This window comes from Scyliorhinus torazame, chromosome 25, assembly GCF_047496885.1.
Source record: "Scyliorhinus torazame isolate Kashiwa2021f chromosome 25, sScyTor2.1, whole genome shotgun sequence".
NCBI classification, from domain to species: Eukaryota; Metazoa; Chordata; class Chondrichthyes; order Carcharhiniformes; family Scyliorhinidae; genus Scyliorhinus; species Scyliorhinus torazame.
Genome location: NC_092731.1, coordinates 47,664,246 through 47,689,634, shown reverse-complemented (window position 1 = coordinate 47,689,634; position 25,389 = coordinate 47,664,246). Strand labels below are relative to the sequence as shown.

The 25,389-nt window shown below is 50.9% G+C and overlaps 1 protein-coding gene across 1 annotated transcript in view; it reads right to left on the bottom strand.

The window, feature by feature from the left end:
• Positions 1 to 25,389, bottom strand: part of LOC140402258 (integrin alpha-M-like) — a 177,241-nt gene that overhangs the window by 6,644 nt on the left and 145,208 nt on the right. Inside the window, exon 13 of the mRNA XM_072489889.1 lies at positions 17,619 to 17,723. Coding sequence (XP_072345990.1) covers positions 17,619 to 17,723 — 105 coding nt within the window. The remainder of the gene's footprint in view (positions 1 to 17,618; positions 17,724 to 25,389) is intronic.

Here is a 25,389-nt window from a genome sequence, read left to right as displayed (position 1 = left end):
CTGCATATACGGGATGAGAACTCTGCATATAAGGGACACGGACTCCGCATATACGGGACACGGACTCTGCATATACGGGATGAGAACTCTGCATATAATGGACATGGACTCCGCATATACGGGACACGGACTCCGCCTATACGGGACGCGGACTCTGCCTATACGGGACATGGACTCTGCATATACGGGATGAGAACGGCATATAAGGGACACGGACTCCGCATATACGGGGCACGGGCTCCGCATATACGGGGCACGGGCTCCGCATATACGGGACACGGACTCCGCATATACGGGACACGGACTCCGCATATACGGGACACGGACTCTGCCTATACGGGACACGGACTCTGTATATACGGGACACGGACTCTGTATACACGGGACACGGACTCCGCATATACGGGACACGGACTCCGCATACACGGGACATGGACTCGGTCTGTACGGGACATGGACTTTATATATACGGGACACAGACTCTGTATATACGGCACATGGGCTCCGCATATACGGGACATGGATTCTGTATATACAGGAAATGGCCTCTGCCTATACTTGACACGGTCTCTGCCTAAACGGGACACGGACTCTGTCTATGCGGGACACGGACTCTGCCTGGATGGTACACGGACAGGGACTCCGCTTATAAGGGACACGGACTCCGCATATACGGGACACTGGCTCCATATATACGGGACACGGAATCTGTATATACGGGACACGGACTCTGTATATACGGGACACGGACTTTAGATATACGGGACACGGACTCTGTCTACAAGGGACACGGACTTTGTCTATATGGGTCACGGATTCTGTATATACGGGACACGGACACTGTATATACGAGACACGGACCCTGCCTGTACGGGACATGGGCTGTGCCTATACGGGACATGGACTCTGCCTAAACGGGACACGGACTCTGTCTACATGGGACACGGAATTTGTCTATATGGGACACGGACTCTGTATATACGGGACACAGACTCTGTATATAAGGGACATGAACGCTACATATACGACACACGGACTCTGCATGTATGGAACATGGACTCCGCATATACGGGACACGGGCTCTGCATATACGGGACACGGACTCTGCCTAAACGGGACACAGACTCTGTCTACATGGGACACGGACTCTGCCTATACGGGACACGGACTCTGCCTATACGGGACACGGACTCTGCCTATACGGGACATGGACTCTGCATATACGGGACACGGACTCCGCATATACGGGACATGGACTTTATATATACGGGACACAGACTCTGTATATACGGCACATGGACTCCGCATATACGGGACACGGATTCTGTATATACAGGAAATGGCCTCTGCGTAAACGGGACACGGACTCTGCCTATACGGGACACGGACTCTGCCTATACGGGACATGGACTCTGCCTATACGGACACTGACTATGCCTACACGGGACACGGATTTTGACTATACGGGACACGGACTCTGTATATACGGGACACAGACTCTGTATATACGGGACACGGACTCTGCCTATACGGGACATGAACTCTGCCAATACGGGACACGAACTCTGCCTATACGGGACACGGAACCTACCTATATAGGGCACAGATGCTGCACATAGGGGACACGGATGCTGTAAATATGGGACTCGGACGTTGCATATAGGGAACAAGGACTCCGCATATAGGGGACAGGGACTCCGCATGTAAGGGACACGGACTCCGCATATACGGGACACGGGCTCCATATATACGGGACATAGACTCTGCATACACGGGACACGGACTCTGTCTGTACAGGACACGGACTCTGTCTGTACAGGACACGGACTCTGTATATACGGGACACGGACTTTAGATATACGGGACATGGACTTTAGATATACGGGACACGGACTTTAGATATACGGCACATGGACTCCGCATATACGGGACTCTGCCTACAGGGGACACGGATTCTGTATATACGGCAAATGGACTCTGCCTCAACGTGACACGGACTCTGTGTATGCGGGACACGGGTGCTACCTATATGGGACACGGACTCCGCATATACGATACACGGACTCGGTCTATAAGGGACACGGACTCCGCATATATGGCACATGGATTCCGTATATACGGGACATGGACTCTGCATGTACGGAACATAGACTCCGCATATACGGGACACGGACTCCGCATATACAGGACACGTCTCCGCATATACGGGACATGGTTTCCGCATATACGGGACACTGACTCCGCATATACGATACACGGACTCTGTCCATAAGGGACACGGACTCCGCATATATGGCACATGGACTCCGTATATACGGGACACAGACTCTGCATCTATGGAACATGGACTCCGCATACACGGGACACGGGCTCCGCATATACGGGAGACGGACTCTGTCTATACGGGAGACGGACTCTGCACTTACGGGTCACGGACTCTGCACATGCGCGACACGGACCCGGCCTATATGGGACATAGACTCTGCCTATATGTGATGCGGACTCTGGCTAGATGGGACACGGACTCTTTCTATACGGGACACGGACTCCGCACATGTGGCACACGGCTTCTGTATATACGGGACATGCACTCTGTATATACGGGACATGGACTCTGCCTATAGGGGGCACGGACTCCGCATATACGGGACACGGACTCCGCATACACGGGGCACGGGCTCCGCATATACGGGACACGGGCTCCGCATATATGGGACACGGACTCTGCCTAAACGGGACACGGACTCTGTCTACATGGGACACGGACTTTGTCTATACGGGACACGGACTCCGCATATACGGGACACAGACTCTGTATATACGGCACATGGACTCCGCATATACGGGACACGGATTCTGTATATACAGGAAATGGCCTCTGCCTATACTTGACACAGTCTCTGCCTAAACGTGACACGGACTTTGTCTATGCGGGACACGGACTCTGCCTGTATGGTACACGGACTCTGTCTACAAGGGACACGGACTTTGTCTATAGGGGACACAGACTCTGTATATACGGGACACGGACTCTGTATATAAGGGACACGGACTCTGCCTATACGGGACATGAACTCTGCCTATATGGGACACGGAAACTACCTATAAAGGGCACAGATGCTGCACATAGGGGACACGGATGCTGCAAATACGGGACTCGGACGTTGCATATACGGAACAAGGACTCCGCATATACGGGACAGGGACTCCGCATATACGGGACACTGGCTCCATATATACGGGACACGGACTCTGCCTACACGGGACACGGATTTTGACTATACGGGACACAGACTCTGTATATATGGGACACGGACTCTGTATATACGGGACACGGACTTTAGATATACGGGACACAGACTCTAGATATACGGCACATGGATTCCGCATATACGGGACACGGACTCTGCCTACAGGGGACTACGGATTCTGTATATACGGCGCATGGACTCTGCCTAAACGTGACACGGACTCTGTGTATGCGGGACACGGACTCTGCCTGTACGGGACACAGACTCTGTCTACAAGGGACACGGACTTTGTCTATATGGGTCACGGATTCTGTATATACGGGACACGGACACTGTATATACGAGACACGGACTCTGCCTGTACGGGACATGGCTGTGCCTATACGGGACATGGACTCTGCCTAAACGGGACACGGACTCTGCCTAAACGGGACACGGACTCTGTCTATATGGGACACGGACTCTGTATATACGGGACACGGACTCTGTATATAAGGGACATGAACGCTACATATACGACACACGGACTCTGCATGTATGGAACATGGACTCCGCATATACTGGACACGGGCTCTGCATATACGGGACGCGGACTCTGAATATACGGGATGCGGACTCTGCATATACGGGACGCGGACTCTGCCTAAACGGGACGCGGACTCTGTCTACATGGGACACAGACTTTGTCTATATGGGACACGGACTCTGTATATACGGGACACGGACTCTGTATATAAGGGACATGAACGCTACATATACGACACACGGCCTCTGCATGTATGGAACATGGGCTCCGCATATACGGGACACGGGCTCTGCATATACGGGACGCGGACTCTGAATATACGAGACGCGGACTCTGCATATACGGGACGCGGACTCTGCCTAAACGAGACACAGACTCTGTCTACATGGGACACGGGCTCTGCATATACGGGACGCGGACTCTGAATATACGAGACGCGGACTCTGCATATACGGGACGCGGACTCTGCCTAAACGAGACACAGACTCTGTCTACATGGGACACGGACTCTGTATATACGGCACATGGACTCCGCATATACGGGACACGGATTCTGTATATACAGGAAATGGCCTCTGCCTAAACGGGACACGGACTCTACCTATACGGGACACGGACTCTGTCTACATGGGACACGGACTCTGCCTATACGGGACACGGACTCTGCCTATACGGGACATGGACTCTGCATATACGGACACGGACTCTGCCTACATGGGACACGGACTCTGTATATACGGGACACGGACTCTGTATATACGGGGCACGGACTCTGCCTATACGGGACATGAACTCTGCCAATACGGGACACGAACTCTGCCTATACGGGACACGGAACCTACCTATATAGGGCACAGATGCTGCACATAGGGGACGCGGATGCTGTAAATATGGGACTCGGACGTTGCATATAGGGAACAAGGACTCCGCATATACGGGACAGGGACTCCGCATATACGGGACAGGGACTCCGCATATACGGGACACGGGCTCCATATATACGGGACATAGACTCTGCATACACGGGACACGGACTCTGTCTGTACAGGACACGGACTCTGTATATACGGGACACGGACTTTAGATATACGGCACATGGACTCCGCATATACGGGACATGGACTCTGCCTATACGGGACACGGACTCTGTGTATGCGGGACACGGGTGCTACCTATATGGGACACGGACTCCGCATATACAGGACACGGACTCCGCATATATGGGACACGGACTCCGCATATACGATACACGGACTCTGTCTATAAGGGACACGGACTCCGCATATATGGCACATGGATTCCGTATATGCGGGACACGGACTCTGCATGTATGGAACATGGACTCCGCATATACGGGACACGGACTCCGCATATACGGGACATGGTTTCCGCATATACGGGACACGGACTCCGCATATACGATACACGGACTCTGTCCATAAGGGACACGGACTCCGCATATATGGCACATGGACTCCGTATATTCGGGACACGGACTCTGCATCTATGGAACATGGACTCCGCATATACGGGAGACGGACTCTGTCTATACGGGAGATGGACTCTGCACTTACGGGTCACGGACTCTGCACATGCGCGACACGGACTCGGCCTATATGGGACATAGACTCTGCCTATATGTGATGCGGACTCTGGCTAGATGGGACACGGACTCTTTCTATACGGGACACGGACTCCGCACATGTGGCACACGGCTTCTGTATATACGGGACATGCACTCTGTATATACGGGACATGGACTCTGCCTATACGGGACACGGACTCCGCATATACGGGACACGGATTCCGCATATACGGGACACGGGCTACGCATATACGGGACAAGGACTCTGCCTAAACGGGACACGGACTCTGTCTACATGGGACACGGACTTTGTCTATACAGGACACGGACTCCGCATATACGGGACACGGACTCCGCATACACGGGACACGGACTCGGTCTGTACGGGACACGGACTTTGTATATACGGGACATGGACTTTATATATACGGGACACAGACTCTGTATATACGGCACATGGACTCCGCATATACGGGACACGGATTCTGTATATACAGGAAATGGCCTCTGCCTATACTTGACATGGTCTCTGCCTAAACGTGACACGGACTCTGTCTATGCGGGACATGGACTCTGCCTGTATGGTACACGGACTCTGTCTACAAGGGACATGGACTTTGTCTATATGGGTCACGGATTCTGTATATACGGGACACGGACACTGTATATACAAGACACGGACTCTGCCTAAACGGGACACGGACTCTGTCTACATGGGACACGGACTCTGCCTATACGGGACACGGACTCAGCCTACACGGGACACGGATTTTGACTATACGGGACACGGACTCTGTATATACGGGACACGGACTCTGTATATACGGGACACGGACTCTGCCTATACGGGACATGAACTCTGCCAATACGGGACACGAACTCTGCCTATACGGGACACGGAACCTTCCTATATAGGGCACAGATGCTGCACATAGGGGACACCAATGCTGCATATACAGGACTCTGCCGATACGGGGCACGGACTCTGCACATACGGGACATGGACTTTGCGTATAGGGGACACAGACTCTGCATATACAGGACACGGACTTTGCACATACGGGACACGGACTCCGCATATTCGGGACACGGACTCCGCATATTCGGGACACGGACTCGGTCGATACGGGACACGGACTCCGCATATGTGGCACACAAATTCTGTCTATACGGGGCACGGACTCAGCGTATATGGGACACGGACTCTGCGTATACGGTACGCGGACTCTGCCTATACGGGACACGGACTCGGCCTATACGGAACACGTACTCCGCACATACGGGCATGGACTCCGCACATACAGGAGACGGACTCTGCCTATACGGGACGCGGACTCTGCCTATATGGGACACGAATGCTGCATATACGGGACACGGACCCTACCAATATAGGGCATAGATGCTGCACATAGGGGACACGGATGCTGCAAATACGGGACTCGGACGTTGCATATAGGGATCAAGGACTCCGCATATATGGGACACGGACTTTGCACATACGGGACATGGACTTTGCATATACAGGACACGGACTCCGCATATTCGGGACACGGACTCTGTCTATACGGGACACGGACTCTATCCATACGGGACACAGACTCCGCATATACGGGACACGCACTCCGCATATTCGGGACACGGGCTCTGTCGATACGGGACACGGACTCCGCATATATGGCACACAAATTCTGTCTCTACGGGACACAGACTCTGCCTATACGGGACACAGACTCTGTCTATATGGGGGACAGACTCTGCGTATACGGGACACGGACTCTGCGTATACGGGACACGGACTCGGTCTATATGGGACACGGACTCTGCCTATACGGGACACAGACTCTGCCTAAACGTGACACGGACTCTGCCTATACGGCACACGGACTCTGCACATACGGCACACGGACTCTGCACATACGGCACACGGACTCTGCACATACGGGACAAGAATGCTACCTATAAGGGACATGGATGCTGCATGTACGGAACACGGACTCTACCCAAAAAGGACACAGATGCTGCACATACGGGGAATGATCGCTGCACATACGGAACACGGACTCCGCACATACGGGACACGGACTCCGCATATACGGGACGTGGACTCTGCATATACGGGACGTGGAGTCTGCATATACGGGACGTGGAGTCTGCATATACGGGACACGGACTCCGCATATACGGGACATGGAGTCTGCATATACGGGACGTGGAGTCTGCATATACGGGACGTGGACTCTGCATATATGGGACGTGGAGCCTGCATATACGGGACGTGGAGTCTGCATATATGGGACACGGACTCCGCATATACGGGACGTGGACTCTGCATATACGGGACGTGGAGTCTGCATATACGGGACGTGGAGTCTGCATATACAGGATGTGGACTCTGCAGATATGGGACGTGGACTCCGCCTATACGGGGTGCGGACTCTGCATATACGGGACGTTGACTCTGCATATATGGGACGTGGACTCTGCATATACGGGACGTGGACTCTGCATATACGGCACACGAACTCTGTCTATACGGGACACGGACTCCGCATATACGGGATACGGAATTCGCATGTATGGAACATGGACTCTGCCTATACGGGACACGGACACTGTTTATACCGGATGTGGACTCTCCCTATACGGGACACGGACTCTGCATATACATGACATGGGCTGTGCCTATACAGGACGTGGACTCCGCCTATACGGGTCACAGACTCCGCACGGGACGTGGAGTCTGCATATACGGGACGTGGAGTCTGCATATACGGGACGTGGACTCTGCATATATGGGACGTGGACTCCGCCTATACGGGGTGCGGACTCTGCGTATACGGGACGTGGACTCTGCATATACAGGACGTGGAGTCTGCATATACGGGCGTGGAGTCTGCATATACGGGACGTGGACTCTGCATATATGGGACGTGGAGTCTGCATATACGGGACGTGGAGTCTGCATATACGGGACACGGACTCCGCATATACGGGACGTGGACTCTGCATATACGGGACGTGGAGTCTGCATATACGGGACGTGGAGTCTGCATATACGGGACGTGGACTCTGCATATATGGGACGTGGACTCCGCCTATACGGGGTGCGGACTCTGCATATACGGGACGTTGACTCTGCATATATGGGACGTGGACTCTGCATATACGGGACGTGGAGTCTGCATATACGGGACACGGACTCCGCATATACGGGATACGGAATCCGCATGTATGGAACATGGACTCTGCCTATACGGGACACGGACACTGTCTATACCGGACGTGGACTCTCCCTATACGGGACACGGACTCTGCATATACATGACATGGACTGTGCCTATACAGGACGTGGACTCAGCCTATACGGGGCACAGACTCCGCACATACGGGACGTGGATACTGCATATACGGGACGTGGACTCTGCATATACGGGACGTGGACTCTGCATATACGGGACGTGGACTCTGCATATACGGGACGTGGACTCTGCATATACGGCACGCGGACTCAGCATATACGGGACACGAACACTGTCTATACGGGACACGGACTCTGCCTATACGGGACGCGGACTCAGCATATACGGGACACGGACTCTGCATATACGGGACACGGACTCTGCACATACAGGACACAGATGCTGCACATACGGGGCACAGACGCTGCACATACGGAACACGTACTCCGCACATACGGGCATGGACTCCGCACATACAGGAGACGGACTCTGCCTATACGGGACGCGGACTCTGCCTATACGGGACGTGGACTCTGCCTATACGGGACGTGGACTCTGCCTTTATGGGACACGGATGCTGCATACACGGGACACGGACCCTACCAATATAGGGCATAGATGCTGCAAATACGGGACTCGGACGTTGCATATAGGGAACAAGGACTCCGCATATATGGGACACAGACTCCGCATACACAGGACTCTGCCTATATGGGGCACGGACTCTGCTGATACGGCACATGGACTTTGCGTATAGGAGACACAGACTCTGCGCGTACAGGACACGGACTTTGCACGTACGGGACACGGACTCCGCGTGTACGGGACACGGACTCCGCATGTACGGGACACGGACTCCGCATGTACGGGACACGGACTCCGCATGTACGGGACACGGACTCCGCATGTACGGGACACGGACTCCGCATGTACGGGACATGGACTCCGCATGTACGGGACACGGACTCCGCATGTACGGGACACGAACTCCGCATGTACGGGACACGAACTCCGCATGTACGGGACACGGACTCTGTATATACGGCACATGGGTTTGCACTGAGTGCTGAATTTGGTGCTTTTTGAGTGCGATAGTAAGAGTTTGGTGACCGAGGGAGTATAAGGCTTCATTTTTATCTAAAGTTTAGTCTTTCTTTTATTTAGTTAATTAACTTAAAAGTTGCTGTTTGGTTTAGAAGAAGGTGAATTTTCAATAAGCTTTAAACAGGCTTCTACTTGTAGGCACTTGCAGCTGGAGCTTGTTAATTAGTTAATTGGATTAGGCCAGTTTTCAGAGGCTAGATTCACAGTATAAAAGTGATCCCCTACAGTGCAGACTTTGTTTGCACTGAGTGCTGAATTTGGTGCTTTTTGAGTGCTATAGTAAGAGTTTGGTGACCGACGGAGTGCTGAATTTGGTGCATTTTGAGTGCTATAGTAAGAGTTTGGTGACCGAGGGAGTTAGGTGAGGAGGGAGTAAGGTGTTCCTTTCATTTTGTTTCTGACATTTCCGCAAAGAGTGCGAAGAGAGCCAGGAGTTTACAGAAAGTGTAGCTGACTGGGAGCAGAGTCGGAGGGCGGAGATCTAGTTAGTCCACACGGCAGCTATAATCTGTAAGGTAAGAGGGGATGGAGGCTAGGCCAGTTGCATGCTCCTCCTGTAGGATGTGGGTGGTGAGGGATACCACTGGTGTCCCCGCTGACTGTACCTGCGGGAAGTGCACCCAACTTCAGCTCCTCAAAGACCGTGTTAGGGAACTGGAGCTGAAGCTGGATGAACTTCGGATCATCCGGGAGGCAGAGGGGGTGATTGAGAAGAGTTACAAGGAGGTAACCACACCCAAGGTACAGGACAAGGATAGCTGGGTTACAGTCAGGGGGAAAAAAAACAAACAGGCAGACAGTGCAGGGATCCCTCGTGGCCGTTCCCCTTCAAAACAAGTATACCGTTTTGGATGCTGTTGGGGGGGGGGGTGACCTACCGGGGGAAGGCCCTAGCGGCCAGGTCTCTGGCACTGAGTCTGGCTCTGGGGCTCAGAAGGGAAGGGGGGGAGAATAGAAAAGCAATAGTTGTAGGAGATTCAATGGTTAGGGGAATAGATAGGAGATTCTGTGGTCTCGAGCGAGACTCCCGGAAGGTATGTTGCCTCCCGGGTGCCAGGGCCAGGGATGTCTCGGATCGTGTCTTCAGGATCCTTAAGGGGGAGGGGGAGCAGCCAGAAGTCGTGGTGCACATTGGTACCAACGACATAGGTAGGAAAAGGGGAGTGGAGGTAATAAACAAGTTTAGGGAGTTAGGCTGGAAGTTAAAAGCCAGGACAGACAGAGTTGTCATCTCTGGTTTGTTGCCGGTGCCACGTGATAGCGAGGCTAGGAATAGGGAGAGAGGGCAGTTGAACACGTGGCTGCAGGAATGGTGTAGGAGGGAGGGCTTCAGGTATTTGGATAATTGGAGCGCATTCTGGGGAAGGTGGGACCTGTACAAGCAGGACGGGTTGCATCTGAACCAGAGGGGCACCAATATCCTGGGAGGGAGGTTTTCTAGTACTCTTCGGGAGGGTTTAAACTAATTTGGCTGGGGAATGGGAACCGGATTTGTAGTCCAGCAACTAAGGTAGCCGATATTCAAGACGCCAAAGCGTGTAATGAGGCAGTGGGGAAGGGAACACTGACAAAGGAGAGTACTTGCAGGCACGGAGAGGGGTTGAAGTGTGTATACTTCAACGCAAGAAGCATCAGGAATAAGGTGGGTGAACTTAAGGCATGGATCGGTACTTGGGACTATGATGTGGTGGCCATCACGGAAACTTGGATAGAAGAGGGGCAGAAATGGTTGTTGGAGGTCCCTGGTTATAGATGTTTCAATAAGATTAGGGAGGGTGGTAAAAGAGGTGGGGGGGGTGGCATTATTAATTAGAGATAGTATAACAGCTGCAGAAAGGCAGTTTGAGGAGTATCACCCTATTGAGGTAGTATGGGTTGAAGTCAGAAATAGGAAAGGAGCAGTCACCTTGTTAGGAGTTTTCTATAGGCCCCCCAATAGTAGCAGAGATGTGGAGGAACAGATTGGGAAACAGATTTTGGAAAGGTGCAGAAGTCATAGGGTAGTAGTCATGGGCGACTTTAACTTCCCAAATATTGAGTGGAAACTCTTTAGATCAAATAGTTTGGATGGGGTGGTGTTTGTGCAGTGTGTCCAGGAAGCTTTTCTAACACAGTATCTGTGGTCTCGAGCGAGACTCCCGGAAGGTATGTTGATTGGTATGAAGGTATGAAGATTGTCCGACCAGAGGAGGGGCAATGTTGGATTTAGTACTGGGTAATGAACCAGGGCAAGTGATATATTTGTTAGTGGGGGAGCATTTTGGAGATAGTGACCACAATTCTGTGACTTTCACTTTAGTAATGGAGAGGGATAGGTACGTGCAACAGGGCAAGGTTTACAATTGGGGGAAGGGTAAATACGATGTTGTCAGACAAGAATTGAAGTGCATAAGTTGGGAACATAGGCTGGCAGGGAAGGACACAAGTGAAATGTGGAACTTGTTCAAGGAACAGGTGCTACGTGTCCTTGATATGTATGTCCCTGTCAGGCAGGGAAGAGATGGTCGAGTGAGGGAACCATGGTTGACAAGAGAGGTTGAATGTCTTGTTAAGAGGAAAAAGGAGACTTATGTAAGGCTGAGGAAACAAGGTTCAGACAGGGCATTGGAGGGATACAAGATAGCCAGGAGGGAACTGAAGAAAGGGATTAGGAGAGCTAAGAGAGGGCATGAACAATCTTTGGCGGGTAGGATCAAGGAAAACCCCAAGGCCTTTTACACATATGTGAGAAATATGAGAATGACTAGAGCGAGGGTAGGTCCGATCAAGGACAGTAGCGGGAGATTGTGTATTGAGTCTGAAGAGATAGGAGAGGTCTTGAACGAGTACTTTTCTTCTGTATTTACAAATGAGAGGGGCGAAATTGTTGGAGAGGACTGTGTGAAACAGATTGGTAAGCTCGAGGAAATACTTGTTCGGAAGGAAGATGTGTTGTGCATTTTGAAGAACTTGAGGATAGACAAGTCCCCCGGGCCTGACGGGATAAATCCAAGGATTCTATGGGAAGCAAGAGATGAAATTGCAGAGCTGTTGGCAATTATCTTTTCGTCCTCACTGTCAACAGGGGTGGTACCAGGGGATTGGAGAGTGGCGAATGTCGTGCCCCTGTTCAAAAAAGGAACTAGGGATAACCCTGGGAATTACAGGCCAGTTAGTCTTACTTCGGTGGTAGGCAAAGTAATGGAAAGGGTACTGAAGGATAGGATTTCTGAGCATCTGGAAAGACACTGCTTGATTAGGGATAGTCAGCACGGATTTGTGAGGGGTAGGTCTTGCCTTACAAGTCTTATTGAATTCTTTGAGGAGGTGACCAAGCATGTGGATGAAGGTAAAGCAGTGGATGTAGTGTACATGGATTTTAGTAAGGCATTTGATAAGGTTCCCCATGGTAGGCTTATGCAGAAAGTAAGGAGGCATGGGATAGTGGGAAATTTGGCCAGTTGGATAACGAACTGGCTAACCGATAGAAGTCAGAGAGTGGTGGTGGATGGTAAATATTCAGCCTGGATCCCAGTTACCAGTGGCGTACCGCAGGGATCAGTTCTGGGTCCTCTGCTGTTTGTGATTTTCATTAATGACTTGGATGAGGGAGTTGAAGGGTGGGTCAGTAAATTTGCAGACGATACGAAGATTGGTGGAGTTGTGGATAGTAAGGAGGGCTGTTGTCGGCTGCAAAGAGACATAGATAGGATGCAGAGCTGGGCTGAGAAGTGGCAGATGGAGTTTAACCCTGAAAAGTGTGAGGTTGTCCATTTTGGAAGGACAAATATGAATGCGGAATACAGGGTTAACGGTAGAGTTCTTGGCAATGTGGAGGAGCAGAGAGATCTTGGGGTCTATGTTCATACATCTTTGAAAGTTGCCACTCAAGTGGATAGAGCTGTGAAGAAGGCCTATGGTGTGCTAGCGTTCATTAACAGAGGGATTGAATTTAAGAGCCGTGAGGTGATGATGCAGCTGTACAAAACTTTGGTAAGGCCACATTTGGAGTACTGTATACAGTTCTGGTCACCTCATTTTAGGAAGGATGTGGAAGCTTTGGAAAAGGTGCAAAGAAGATTTACCAGGATGTTGCCTGGAATGGAGAGTAGGTCTTACGAGGAAAGGTTGAGGGTGCTAGGCCTTTTCTCATTTGAACGGAGAAGGACGAGGGGCGACTTGATAGAGGTTTATAAGATGATCAGGGGAATAGATAGAGTAGACAGTCAGAGACTTTTTCCCCGGGTGGAACAAACCATTACAAGGGGACATAAATTTAAGGTGAAAGGTGGAAGATATAGGAGGGATATCAGAGGTAGGTTCTTTACCCAGAGAATAGTGGGGGCATGGAATGCACTGCCTGTGGAAGTAGTTGAGTCGGAAACATTAGGGACCTTCAAGCAGCTATTGGATAGGTACATGGATTACGGTAAAATTATATAGTGTAGATTTATTTGTTCTTAAGGGCAGCACGGTAGCATTGTGGATAGCACAATTGCTTCACAGCTCCAGGAACCAGGTTCGATTCCGGCTTGGGTCACTGTCTGTGCGGAGTCTGCACGTCCTCCCCGTGTCTGCGTGGGTTTCCTCCGGGTGCTCCGGTTTCCTCCCACAGTCCAAAGATGTGCAGGTTAGGTGAATTGGCCAATGATAAATTGCCCTTAATGTCCAAAATTGCCCTTGGTGTTGGGTGGAGGTGTTGAGTTTGGGTAGGGTGCTCTTTCCAGGAGCCGGTGCAGACTCAAAGGGCCGAATGGCCTCCTTCTGCACTGTAAATTCAATGATAATCTATGATTAATCTAGGACAAAGGTTCGGCACAACATCGTGGGCCGAAGGGCCTGTTCTGTGCTGTATTTTCTATGTCTATGTTCTATGGACTCCGCACATACGGGACATGGACTCTGTCTATATGGGAAAAGGACTGTCTATACGGGACACGGACTCTGTCTATACGGGACACTGACTCTGCCTATACGGGACACGGACTCTGTCAATAAGGGATACAAAAGCTGCATATATAGAACATAGAACAATACAGCACAGTACAGGCCCTTCGGCCCACGATGTTGCACCGAAACAAAAGCCATCTAACCTACACTATGCCATTATCATCCATATGTTTATCCAATAAACTTTTAAATGCCCTCAATGTTGGCGAGTTCACTACTGTAGCAGGTAGGGCATTCCACGGCCTCACTACTCTTTGCGTAAAGAACCTACCTCTGACCTCTGTCCTATATCTATTACCCCTCAGTTTAAAGCTATGTCCCCTCGTGCCAGCCATTTCCATCCGCGGGAGAAGGCTCTCACTGTCCACCCTATCCAACCCCCTCATCATTTTGTATACCTCTATTAAGTCTCCTCTTAACCTTCTTCTCTCCAACGAAAACAACCTCAAGTCCATCAGCCTTTCCTCATAAGATTTTCCCTCCATACCAGGCAACATCCTGGTAAATCTCCTCTGCACCCGCTCCATATATGGGACACGAACTCCTGCCATGTGAGAGTACCTTTAAGACATGGATGTTTAAGCAATGTACCTTTAAGAAAACAGTGATGTCAGAGAGTGGGTGGAGCTGAGGTCAGGTCAGCCATTTTGCAGGTTAGTTTTTCAGTTTAAAAAGCAGCTTGTGTGTGTCTGTGTGTTTCCAGAGAGCTGCAGTTTGGAGTTTGAAGGAGCTTGAGAGTGTCTGTGTTTGCAGTGAGCTGGATCTCTGCCATGAAAGACTATCTCTGGATCATTTGGGTGATTTAAACTCATAATAGTGAAGCCTTTAACCTGATGTGATTCTATTTAAAGGCGTTAAGTCTCTTGGAAGTTTGAAGGAACATTTTGAGGAATTATTTACAGTTGCAATATTTTCTGAGTTATCTTTGAAGTAAGGGGCGTTAAGAGATCCAATGTTTATTTAACATGTTAAGTTGAGCTCATGGAAAAAACAGTGCTTTGTGTTTAAAAACCCACGTGTCCATAATTGTAATCCCACCCCTAGGGAACAAGCCGTGTGCTCGGAAAAGCAACAAATACATCAAAGGGGAGGTTGGTTGAACTCCATGATACATTTTGGGGTTCTGAAAACGCCTCACCCACAACACTCCGCATATATGGGACACGGATTCCGCACATATGGGACACGGACTCCGCATATAGGGGACACGGACCCCACATATACGGGACACGGCCTCCGCATATACAGAACACGGACTCCGCATATATGGCACACGGCCTCGGTCTATACGGGACACGGACTCTGTCTACATGGGACACGGACTTTGTCGATATGGGACATGGACTCTGCCTATACGGGACATGGACTCTGCCTATACGGGACATGGAATTTGTCTATACGGGACACGGACACTGTCTGTACGACGCAAGGGTTCTGCCTGTCCGGGACACGAAAGCTGCATGTACGACACACAGACTCTGCATCTATGGGACATGGACTCCGCATATACGGGACACGGGCTCCATATATACGGGACATGGGCTCCGCATATACGGGACACGGGCTCCGCATATATGGGACATGTCCTCCGCATATACAGGACACGGACTCGGTCTATACGGCACACGGACTCTGTCTACATGGGACACGGACTTTGTCGATACGGGACATGGACTTTGTATATACGGGACTCAGACTCTGTCTATACAGGACATGGACTCTGCCTATACGGGACATGGAATTTGTCTATACGGAACACGGACACTGTCTGTACGATGCAAGGATTCTGCCTGTCCGGGACATGAAAGCTGCATATACGACACACAGACACTGCATCTATGGGACGTGGACTCCGCATATACGGGACACGGGCTCCATATATACGGAACACAGGCTCCGCATATACGGGACACGGGCTCCGCATATACGGGACACGGGCTCCGCATATATGGGACACGGACTCCGCATATACAGGACACGGACTCGGTCTATAAGGGACAGGGACTCTGTATATAAGGGGTATGGACTCTGTATATACGGGACACGGACTTTGTATATACGGACAGGGACTCTATCTATACGGGAATGGACTCTGTCTATACAGACAGGGATTCTGTCTATCCGGGACACAGACTGTGCGTATACGGGAACGGACTCTGTCTATACAGACAGGGATTCGGTCTATACGGGACACGGATTTGGCCTATACGGACAGGGACTCTGTCTATACGGACAGGGACTCTGTCTATACGGACAGGGACTCTGTCTATACGGACAGGGACTCTGTCTATACGGGACACGGATTCGGTCTATACGGACAGGGACTCTGTCTATACGGGAAACGGATTTGGTCTATACGGACAGGGACTCTGCCTATACAGGACACGGATTTGGGCTATACGGGACACGGACTCTGTCTATACGGGACATGGATTTGGTCTATACGGACAGGGACTCGGTCTATACGGACATGGACTCTGTCTATATGGGACACGGATTTGGTCTATACGGATAGGGACCCGGTCTATACGGGACATGGACTCTGTCTATACGGGACACGGATTTGGTCTATACGGACAGGGACCCGGTCTATACGGGACATGGACTCTGTCTATACGGGACACGGATTTGGTCTATACGGACAGGGACTCGGTCTATACGGGACATGGACTCTGTCTATACGGGACACGGATTTGGTCTATACGGACAGGGACCCGGTCTATACGGGACATGGACTCTGTCTATACGGGACACGGATTTGGTCTATACGGACAGGGACCCGGTCTATACGGGACACTAGTATTGTGGTTGCTTGCACAGTTTGGTGAGCACTATCTTGTGCCAGTTGTGCTTGGTGGGTGCTGCATGTGAGGGCCCTCCCGAATGTGAACAAACAAACTGATCGTGTCCAAGAGAAAAAAGAGGAAATGTCTGTGGTCTGGGACTGTGTCCCAGGAAGCGTTTCCCACTAGCAAAGCACTCACCGTCGCTTCCTTGAAAGGGGCAGTCACCTCGGATATGTCCACATACTTGTCCCCATCGTAACTCAGGCTGACTTTACTGACAAGCAGCAACTCCTTCACTTTGAGCTGCAGAAAGGGAGAATATTACTGACTGAGACACTGGTGTGGACAGAACCCAACTATTCAGACCAAATGTATGTTCCTTGTCTTTATACAGCAGAGAGAACAGAATGAGGAACATTGTCCAGGGGTGCCCTGTACACAATAAACAGGACAAATCCTACCCAGCCAATTCCCGATCTATCCGTCTTCTCTCCTTCATCAGCAAAGTGAGGGAAGGAGTCATCAACAGTTCTATCAAGCGGCACTTACTCAGCAATAACCTGCTCACGGGCGCTCAGTTTGGGTTCTGCCAGGGTCACTCAGCTCCTGACCTCATTACAGCCTTGGTTCAAACATGGACAAAAGAGCTGAATGCCAGAGGTGAGGTGAGACTGACTGCACTCAGCGTCAAGGCAGCATTTGACCGAGTGTGGCATCAAGGAGCCCGAGCTAAACTGGAGTCAATGGGAATCAGGGGGGAAACTCTCCGCTGGTTGGAGTCATACCCGGCACAAAGGAAGATGGTTGTGGAGGTTGGAGGTCAATATCTCAGCTCCAGGACATCACTGCAGGAGTTACTCAGGGTTGTGTCCTCGGCCCAACCATCTTCTGCTACTTCGTCAATGATCTCCCTTCCATCATGTGGTGGGGATGTTTGCGGATGACTGCACAATGTTCAGCACCATTCGCGACTCCTCAGATAATGAAACAGTCCCTCTGACTGTGCTGCACTCCCTCAATACTGACCCTCTGACTGTGCTGCACTCCCTCAATACTGACCCTCTGACAGTGCAGCACACCCTCAGTACTGACCCTCTGACAGTGCAGCACTCCCTCAGTACTGACCCTCTGACAGTGCAGCACTCCCTCGGTACTGACCCTCTGACAGTGCAGCACTCCCTCAGTACTGACCCTCTGACAGTGCAGCACTCCCTCAGTACTGACACTCTGACAGTGCAGCACTCCCTCAGTACTGACCCTCTGACAGTGCAGCACTCCCTCAGTACTGACCCTCTGACAGTGCAGCACTCCCTCAGTACTGACCCTCTGACAGTGCAGCACTCCCTCGGTACTGACCCTCTGACAGTGCAGCACTCCCTCAGTACTGACCCTCTGACAGTGCAGCACTCCCTCAGTACTGACCCTCTGACAGTGCAGCACTCCCTCAGTACTGACCCTCTGACAGTGCAGCACTCCCTCAGTACTGACCCTCTGACAGTGCGACGCTCCCTCAGAACTGACCCTCTGACAGTGCAGCACTCCCTCAGTACTGACCCTCTAACAGTGCAGCACTCCCTCAGTACTGACCCCCTAACAGTGCAGCACTCCCTCAGTACTGAGCCTCTGACAGTGCAGCACTCCCTCAGTACTGACCCTCTGACAGTGCAGCACTCCCTCAGGACTGACCCTCTAACAGTGCAGCACTCCCTGAGTACTGACTCTCTGACAGTGTGGCACTCGCTCAATACTGACCCTCTGACAGTGCGCACTCCCTCAGTACTGACCCTCTGACAGTGCAACACTCCCTCAGTACTGACCCTCTGACAGTGAGGCACTCCCTCAGTACTGACCCTCTGACAGTGCAGCACCCCCTCAGTACTGACCCTCTGACAGTGCGGCACTCATTCAGAACTGAACCTTTGACAGTGCGGCACTCCCTCAGTACTGACTCTCTGACAGTGCGGCACTACCTCAGTACTGACCCTCTGACAGTGCGGCACTCCCTCAGTACTGACCCTCTAACAGTGCAGCACCCCCTCAGTACTGACCCTCTAACAGTGCAGCACACTCTCAGTACTGACACTCTGACAGTGTGGCACTCGCTCAATACTGACCCTCTGACCGTGCGCACTCCCTCAGTACTGACCCTCTGACAGTGCAACACTCCCTCAGCACTGACCCTCTGACAGTGCAGCACTCCCTCAGTACTGACCCTCTGACAGTGCGGCACTCCCTCAGTACTGACCCTCTGACAGTGCGGCACTCATTCAGAACTGAACCTTTGACAGTGCAGCACTCCCTCAGTACTGACCCTCTGACAGTGCGGCACTCCCTCAGTACTGACCCTCTAACAGTGCAGCACCCCCTCAGTACTGACCCTCTGACAGTGCGGCACTCATTCAGAACTGAACCTTTGACAGTGCAGCTCTCCCTCAGTACTGACCCTCTAACAGTGCAGCACCCCCTCAGTACTGACCCTCTGACAGTGCGGCACTCATTCAGAACTGAACCTTTGACAGTGCAGCTCTCCCTCAGTACTGACCCTCTAACAGTGCAGCACCCCCTCAGTACTGACCCTCTGACAGTGCGGCACTCATTCAGAACTGAACCTTTGACAGTGCGGCACTCCCTCAGTACTGACCCTCTCACAGTACAGCACTCCCTCAGAACTGACCCTTTGACAGTGCAGCACTCCCTCAGTACTGACCCTCTGACAGTGCGGCACTCCCTCAGTATGACCCTCTGATAGTACAGCGCACCCTCAGTACTGACCCTTTAACAGTGCAGCACTCACTCAGTACTGACCCTCTGACAGTGCGGCACTCATTCAGAACTGAACCTTTGACAGTGCGGCACTCCCTCAGTACTGACCCTCTCACAGTACAGCACTCCCTCAGAACTGACCCTTTGACAGTGCAGCACTCCCTCAGTATGACCCTCTGATAGTACAGCGCACCCTCAGTACTGACCCTTTAACAGTGCAACACTCCCTCAGTACTGACCCTCTGACAGTTCATAGAACATAGAACAATACAGCGCAGTACAGGCCCTTTGGCCCACGATGTTGCACCGAAACAAAAGCCATCTAACCTACACTATGCCATTATCATCCATATGCTTATCCAATAAACTTTTAAATGCCCTCAATGTTGGCGAGTTCACTACTGTTGCAGGTAGGGCATTCCACGGCCTCACCACTCTTTGCGTAAAGAACCTACCTCTGACCTCTGTCCGATATCTATTATCCCTCAAAGAACAAAGAACAAAGAAATGTACAGCACAGGAACAGGCCCTTCGGCCCTCCAAGCCCGTGCCGACCATGCTGCCCGACTAAACTACAATCTTCTACACTTCCTGGGTCCGTATCCTTCTATTCCCATCCTATTCATATATTTGTCAAGATGCCCCTTAAATGTCCCTATCGTCCCTGCCTCCACTACCTCCTCCGGTAGTGAGTTCCAGGCACCCACTACCCTCTGCGTAAAAAACTTGCCTCGTACATCTACTCTAAACCTTGCCCCTCTCACCTTAAACCTATGCCCCCTAGTAATTGACCCCTCTACCCCGGGGAAAAGCCTCTGACTATCCACTCTGTCTATGCCCCTCATAATTTTGTATACCTCTATCAGGTCGCCCCTCAACCTCCTTCGTTCCAGTGAGAACAAACCGAGTTTATTCAATCGCTCCTCATAGCTAATGCCCTCCATACCAGGCAACATTCTGGTAAATCTCTTCTGCACCCTCTCTAAAGCCTCCACATCCTTCTGGTAGTGTGGCGACCAGAATTGAACACTATACTCCAAGTGTGGCCTAACTAAGGTTCTATACAGCTGCAACATGACTTGCCAATTCTTATACTCAATGCCCCGGCCAATGAAGGCAAGCATGCCGTATGCCTTCTTGACTACCTTCTCCACCTGTGTAGCCCCTTTCAATGACCTGTGGACCTGTACTCCTAGATCTCTTTGACTTTCAATACTCTTGAGGGTTCTACCATTCACTGTATATTCCCTACCTGCATTAGCCCTTCCAAAATGCATTACCTCACATTTGTCCAGGTTAAACTCCATCTGCCATCTCTCCGCCCAAGTCTCCAGACAATCTAAATCCTGCTGTATCCTCAGACAGTCCTCATCGCTATCCGCAATTCCACCAACCTTTGTGTCGTCTGCAAACTTACTAATCAGACCAGTTACATTTTCCTCCAAATCATTTATATATACTACAAAGAGCAAAGGTCCCAGCACTGATCCCTGTGGAACACCACTGGTCACAGCCCTCCAATTAGAAAAGCATCCCTCCATTGCTACCCTCTGCCTTCTATGGCCTAGCCAGTTCTGTATCCACCTTGCCAGTTCACCCCTGATCCCGTGTGACTTCACCTTTTGTACTAGTCTACCATGAGGGACCTTGTCAAAGGCCTTACTGAAGTCCATATAGACAACATCTACTGCCCTACCTGCATCAATCATCCTAGTGACCTCCTCGAAAAACTCTATCAAGTTAGTGAGACACGACCTCCCCTTCACAAAACCGTGCTGCCTCTCACTAATACGTCCATTTGCTTCCAAATGGGAGTAGATCCTGTCTCGAAGAATTCTCTCCAGTAATTTCCCTACCACTGAAGTAAGGCTCACCGGCCTGTAGTTCCCGGGATTATCCCTGCCACCCTTCTTAAATAGAGGAACAACATTGGCTATTCTCCAGTCCTCCGGGACATCCCCTGAAGACAGCGAGGATCCAAAGATTTCTGTCAAGGCCTCAGCAATTTCCTCTCCAGCCTCCTTCAGTATTCTGGGGTAGATCCCATCCGGCCCTGGGGACTTATCTACCTTAATATTTTTTAAGACACCCAACACCTCGTCTTTTTGGATCACAATGTGACCCAGGCTATCTACACCCCCTTCTCCAGACTCAACATCTACCAATTCCTTCTCTTTGGTGAATACTGATGCAAAGTATTCATTTAGTACCTCGCCCATTTCCTCTGGCTCCACACATAGATTCCCTTGCCTATCCTTCAGTGGGCCAACCCTTTCCCTGGCTACCCTCTTGCTTTTTATGTCAGTGTAAAAAGCCTTGGGATTTTCCTTAACCCTATTTGCCAATGACTTTTCATGACCCCTTCTAGCCCTCCTGACTCCCTGCTTAAGTTCCTTCCTACTTTCCTTATATGCCACACAGGCTTCGTCTGTTCCCAGCCTTTTAGCCCTGACAAATGCCTCCTTTTTCTTTTTGACGAGGCCTACAATATCATTCGTCATCCAAGGTTCCCGAAAATTGCCGTATTTATCTTTCTTCCTCACAGGAACATGCCTGTCCTGTATTCCTATCAACTGACACTTGAAAGCCTCCCACATGTCAGATGTTGATTTGCCCTCAAACATCCGCCCCCAATCTATGTTCTTCAGTTCCCGCCTAATATTGTTATAATTAGCCTTCCCCCAATTTAGCACATTCATCCTCGGACCACTCTTATCCTTGTCCACCAGTACTTTAAAACTTACTGAATTGTGGTCACTGTTACCGAAATGCTCCCCTACTGAAACATCTACCACCTGGCCGGGCTCATTCCCCAATACCAGGTCCAGTACCGCCTCTTCCCTAGTTGGACTGTTTACATATTGTTTTAAGAAGCCCTCCTGGATGCTCCTTACAAACTCCGCCCCGTCTAAGCCCCTGGCACTAAGTGAGTCCCAGTCAATATTGGGGAAGTTGAAGTCTCCCATCACCACAACCCTGTTGTTTTTACTCTTTTCCAAAATCTGTCTACCTATCTGCTCCTCTATCTCCCGCTGGCTGTTGGGAGGCCTGTAGTATACCCCCAACATTGTGACTGCACCCTTCTTATTCCTGATCTCTACCCATATAGCCTCACTGCCCTCTGAGGTGTCCTCTCGCTGTATAGCTGTGATACTCTCCTGAACAAGTAGCGCAACTCCGCCTCCCCTTTTACATCCCCCTCTATCCCGCCTGAAACATCTAAATCCTGGAACGTTTAGCTGCCAATCCTGCCCTTCCCTCAACCAGGTCTCTGTAATGGCAACAACATCATAGTTCCAAGTAGTAATCCAAGCTCTAAGTTCATCTGCCTTACCCGTAATGCTCCTTGCATTAAAACATATGCACTTCAGGCCACCAGACCCGCTGTGTTCAGCAACTTCTCCCCGTCTGCTCTGCCTCAGAGCCACACTGTCCCTATTCCCTAGTTCTCCCTCAACGCTCACACCTTCTGACCTATTGCTCCCGTGCCCACCCCCCTGCCATACTAGTTTAAACCCGCCCGTGTGACACTAGCAAATCTCGCGGCCAGGATATTTATGCCTCTCCGGTTTAGATGCAACCCGTCCATCTTATACAGGTCACACCTGCCCCGGAAGAGCTCCCAGTGGTCCAGATAACAGAAACCCTCCCTCCTACACCAGCTGTTTAGCCACGTGTTTGTCTGCTCTATCTTCCTATTTCTAGCCTCACTGGCACGTGGCACAGGGAGTAATCCCGAGATTACAACCCTCGAGGTCCTGTCTTTTAACTTTCTGCCTAGCTCCCTGAACTCCTGCTGCAGGACCTCATGCCCCTTCCTGCCTATGTCGTTAGTACCAATATGTACAACGACCTCTACCTGTTTGCCCTCCCCCTTCAGGATTCCCTCTACCCGTTCGGAGACATCCTGGACCCTGGCACCAGGGAGGCAACATACCATCCTGGAGTCTCTTTCACGTCCACAGAAGCGCCTATCTGTTCCCCTGACTATAGAGTCCCCTATAACTATTACTCTTCTGCGCTTTGACCCTCCCTTCTGAACATCAGAGCCAGCCGTGGTGCCACTGCTCTGGCTGCTGCTGTTTTCCCCTGATAGGCTATCCCCCCCGACAGTATCCAAAGGGGTATATCTGTTGGAGAGGGGGACAACCACAGGGGATTCCTGCACTGACTGCCTGCCCTTTCTGGTGGTCACCCATTTCTCTGCCTGCACCTTGGGTGTGACCACACTTACATAACTGCGATCTATGACGCTTTCCGCCACCTGCATGCTCCTAAGTGCATCCAATTGCTGCTCCAACCGAACCATGCGGTCTGTGAGGAGCTGCAGTTGGGTGCACTTTCTGCAGATGAAGCCATCCGGGACGCTGGAAGCCTCCCGGACCTGCCACATCTCACAGTCAGAGCACAGCACCCCTCTAACTGACATTGCGTCAATTAATTAAAATTAAAATTTGTCTTTTTTTTTTAATAAATACTTTTTTAAATTACAAAGTTACTGTCAACTGTCTGTTTCCTAGCACTAGATTTCTAATAGAAATGCGATAGCTAACTATAATATCCTCCGATCTCTGGCTTAGATATCCTCTAAATTATAATTAAGTTATTATGTTTAATTAGTTCCCAAATACTCAAAAAAATTTAGGTTAGAATCCCAACCAGCCACTCAGGTCACAGCTTTTCTGTGATGTCACTTCAGTTTCCCCCCGACACACACAATTTGAAAAAAAGGTATAAAAGTAAAAATCACTTGCTTACCTTCTGAGATGTTCTCAGGTTCTCTCGCTGACAGAGACTGCTCCTCCACCTCCAATCCTTGGCCTGCACAATGCTAATAATGTAATAATATAATATGGCACTTACCTTACACCAATGGGTCTTATTATTAGGTTAGAGGAGGAGGGTGGGTGGGAGACACTACACGTGTAGTGTCTCGGGTTTCCTCTCCACCAGAATTTATTGGGGGGGGGGGGCGGGGGGGACTTGCCAGAGGTCGAACTTCCGGTTCCCGCCGAAATCCAAAGGGCTGCTCCTGTAAAGGTAAGGTTTTTAAACTCACTACTCACCTCCCAGAAGGCCCCTGCGCACCGCTGCCGCCGAAATCCAAAGGGCTGCTCCTGTAAAGGTAAGGTTTTTAAACTCACTACTCACCTCCCAGAAGGCCCCTGCGCACCGCTGCCGCCGAAATCCAAAGGGCTGCTCCTGT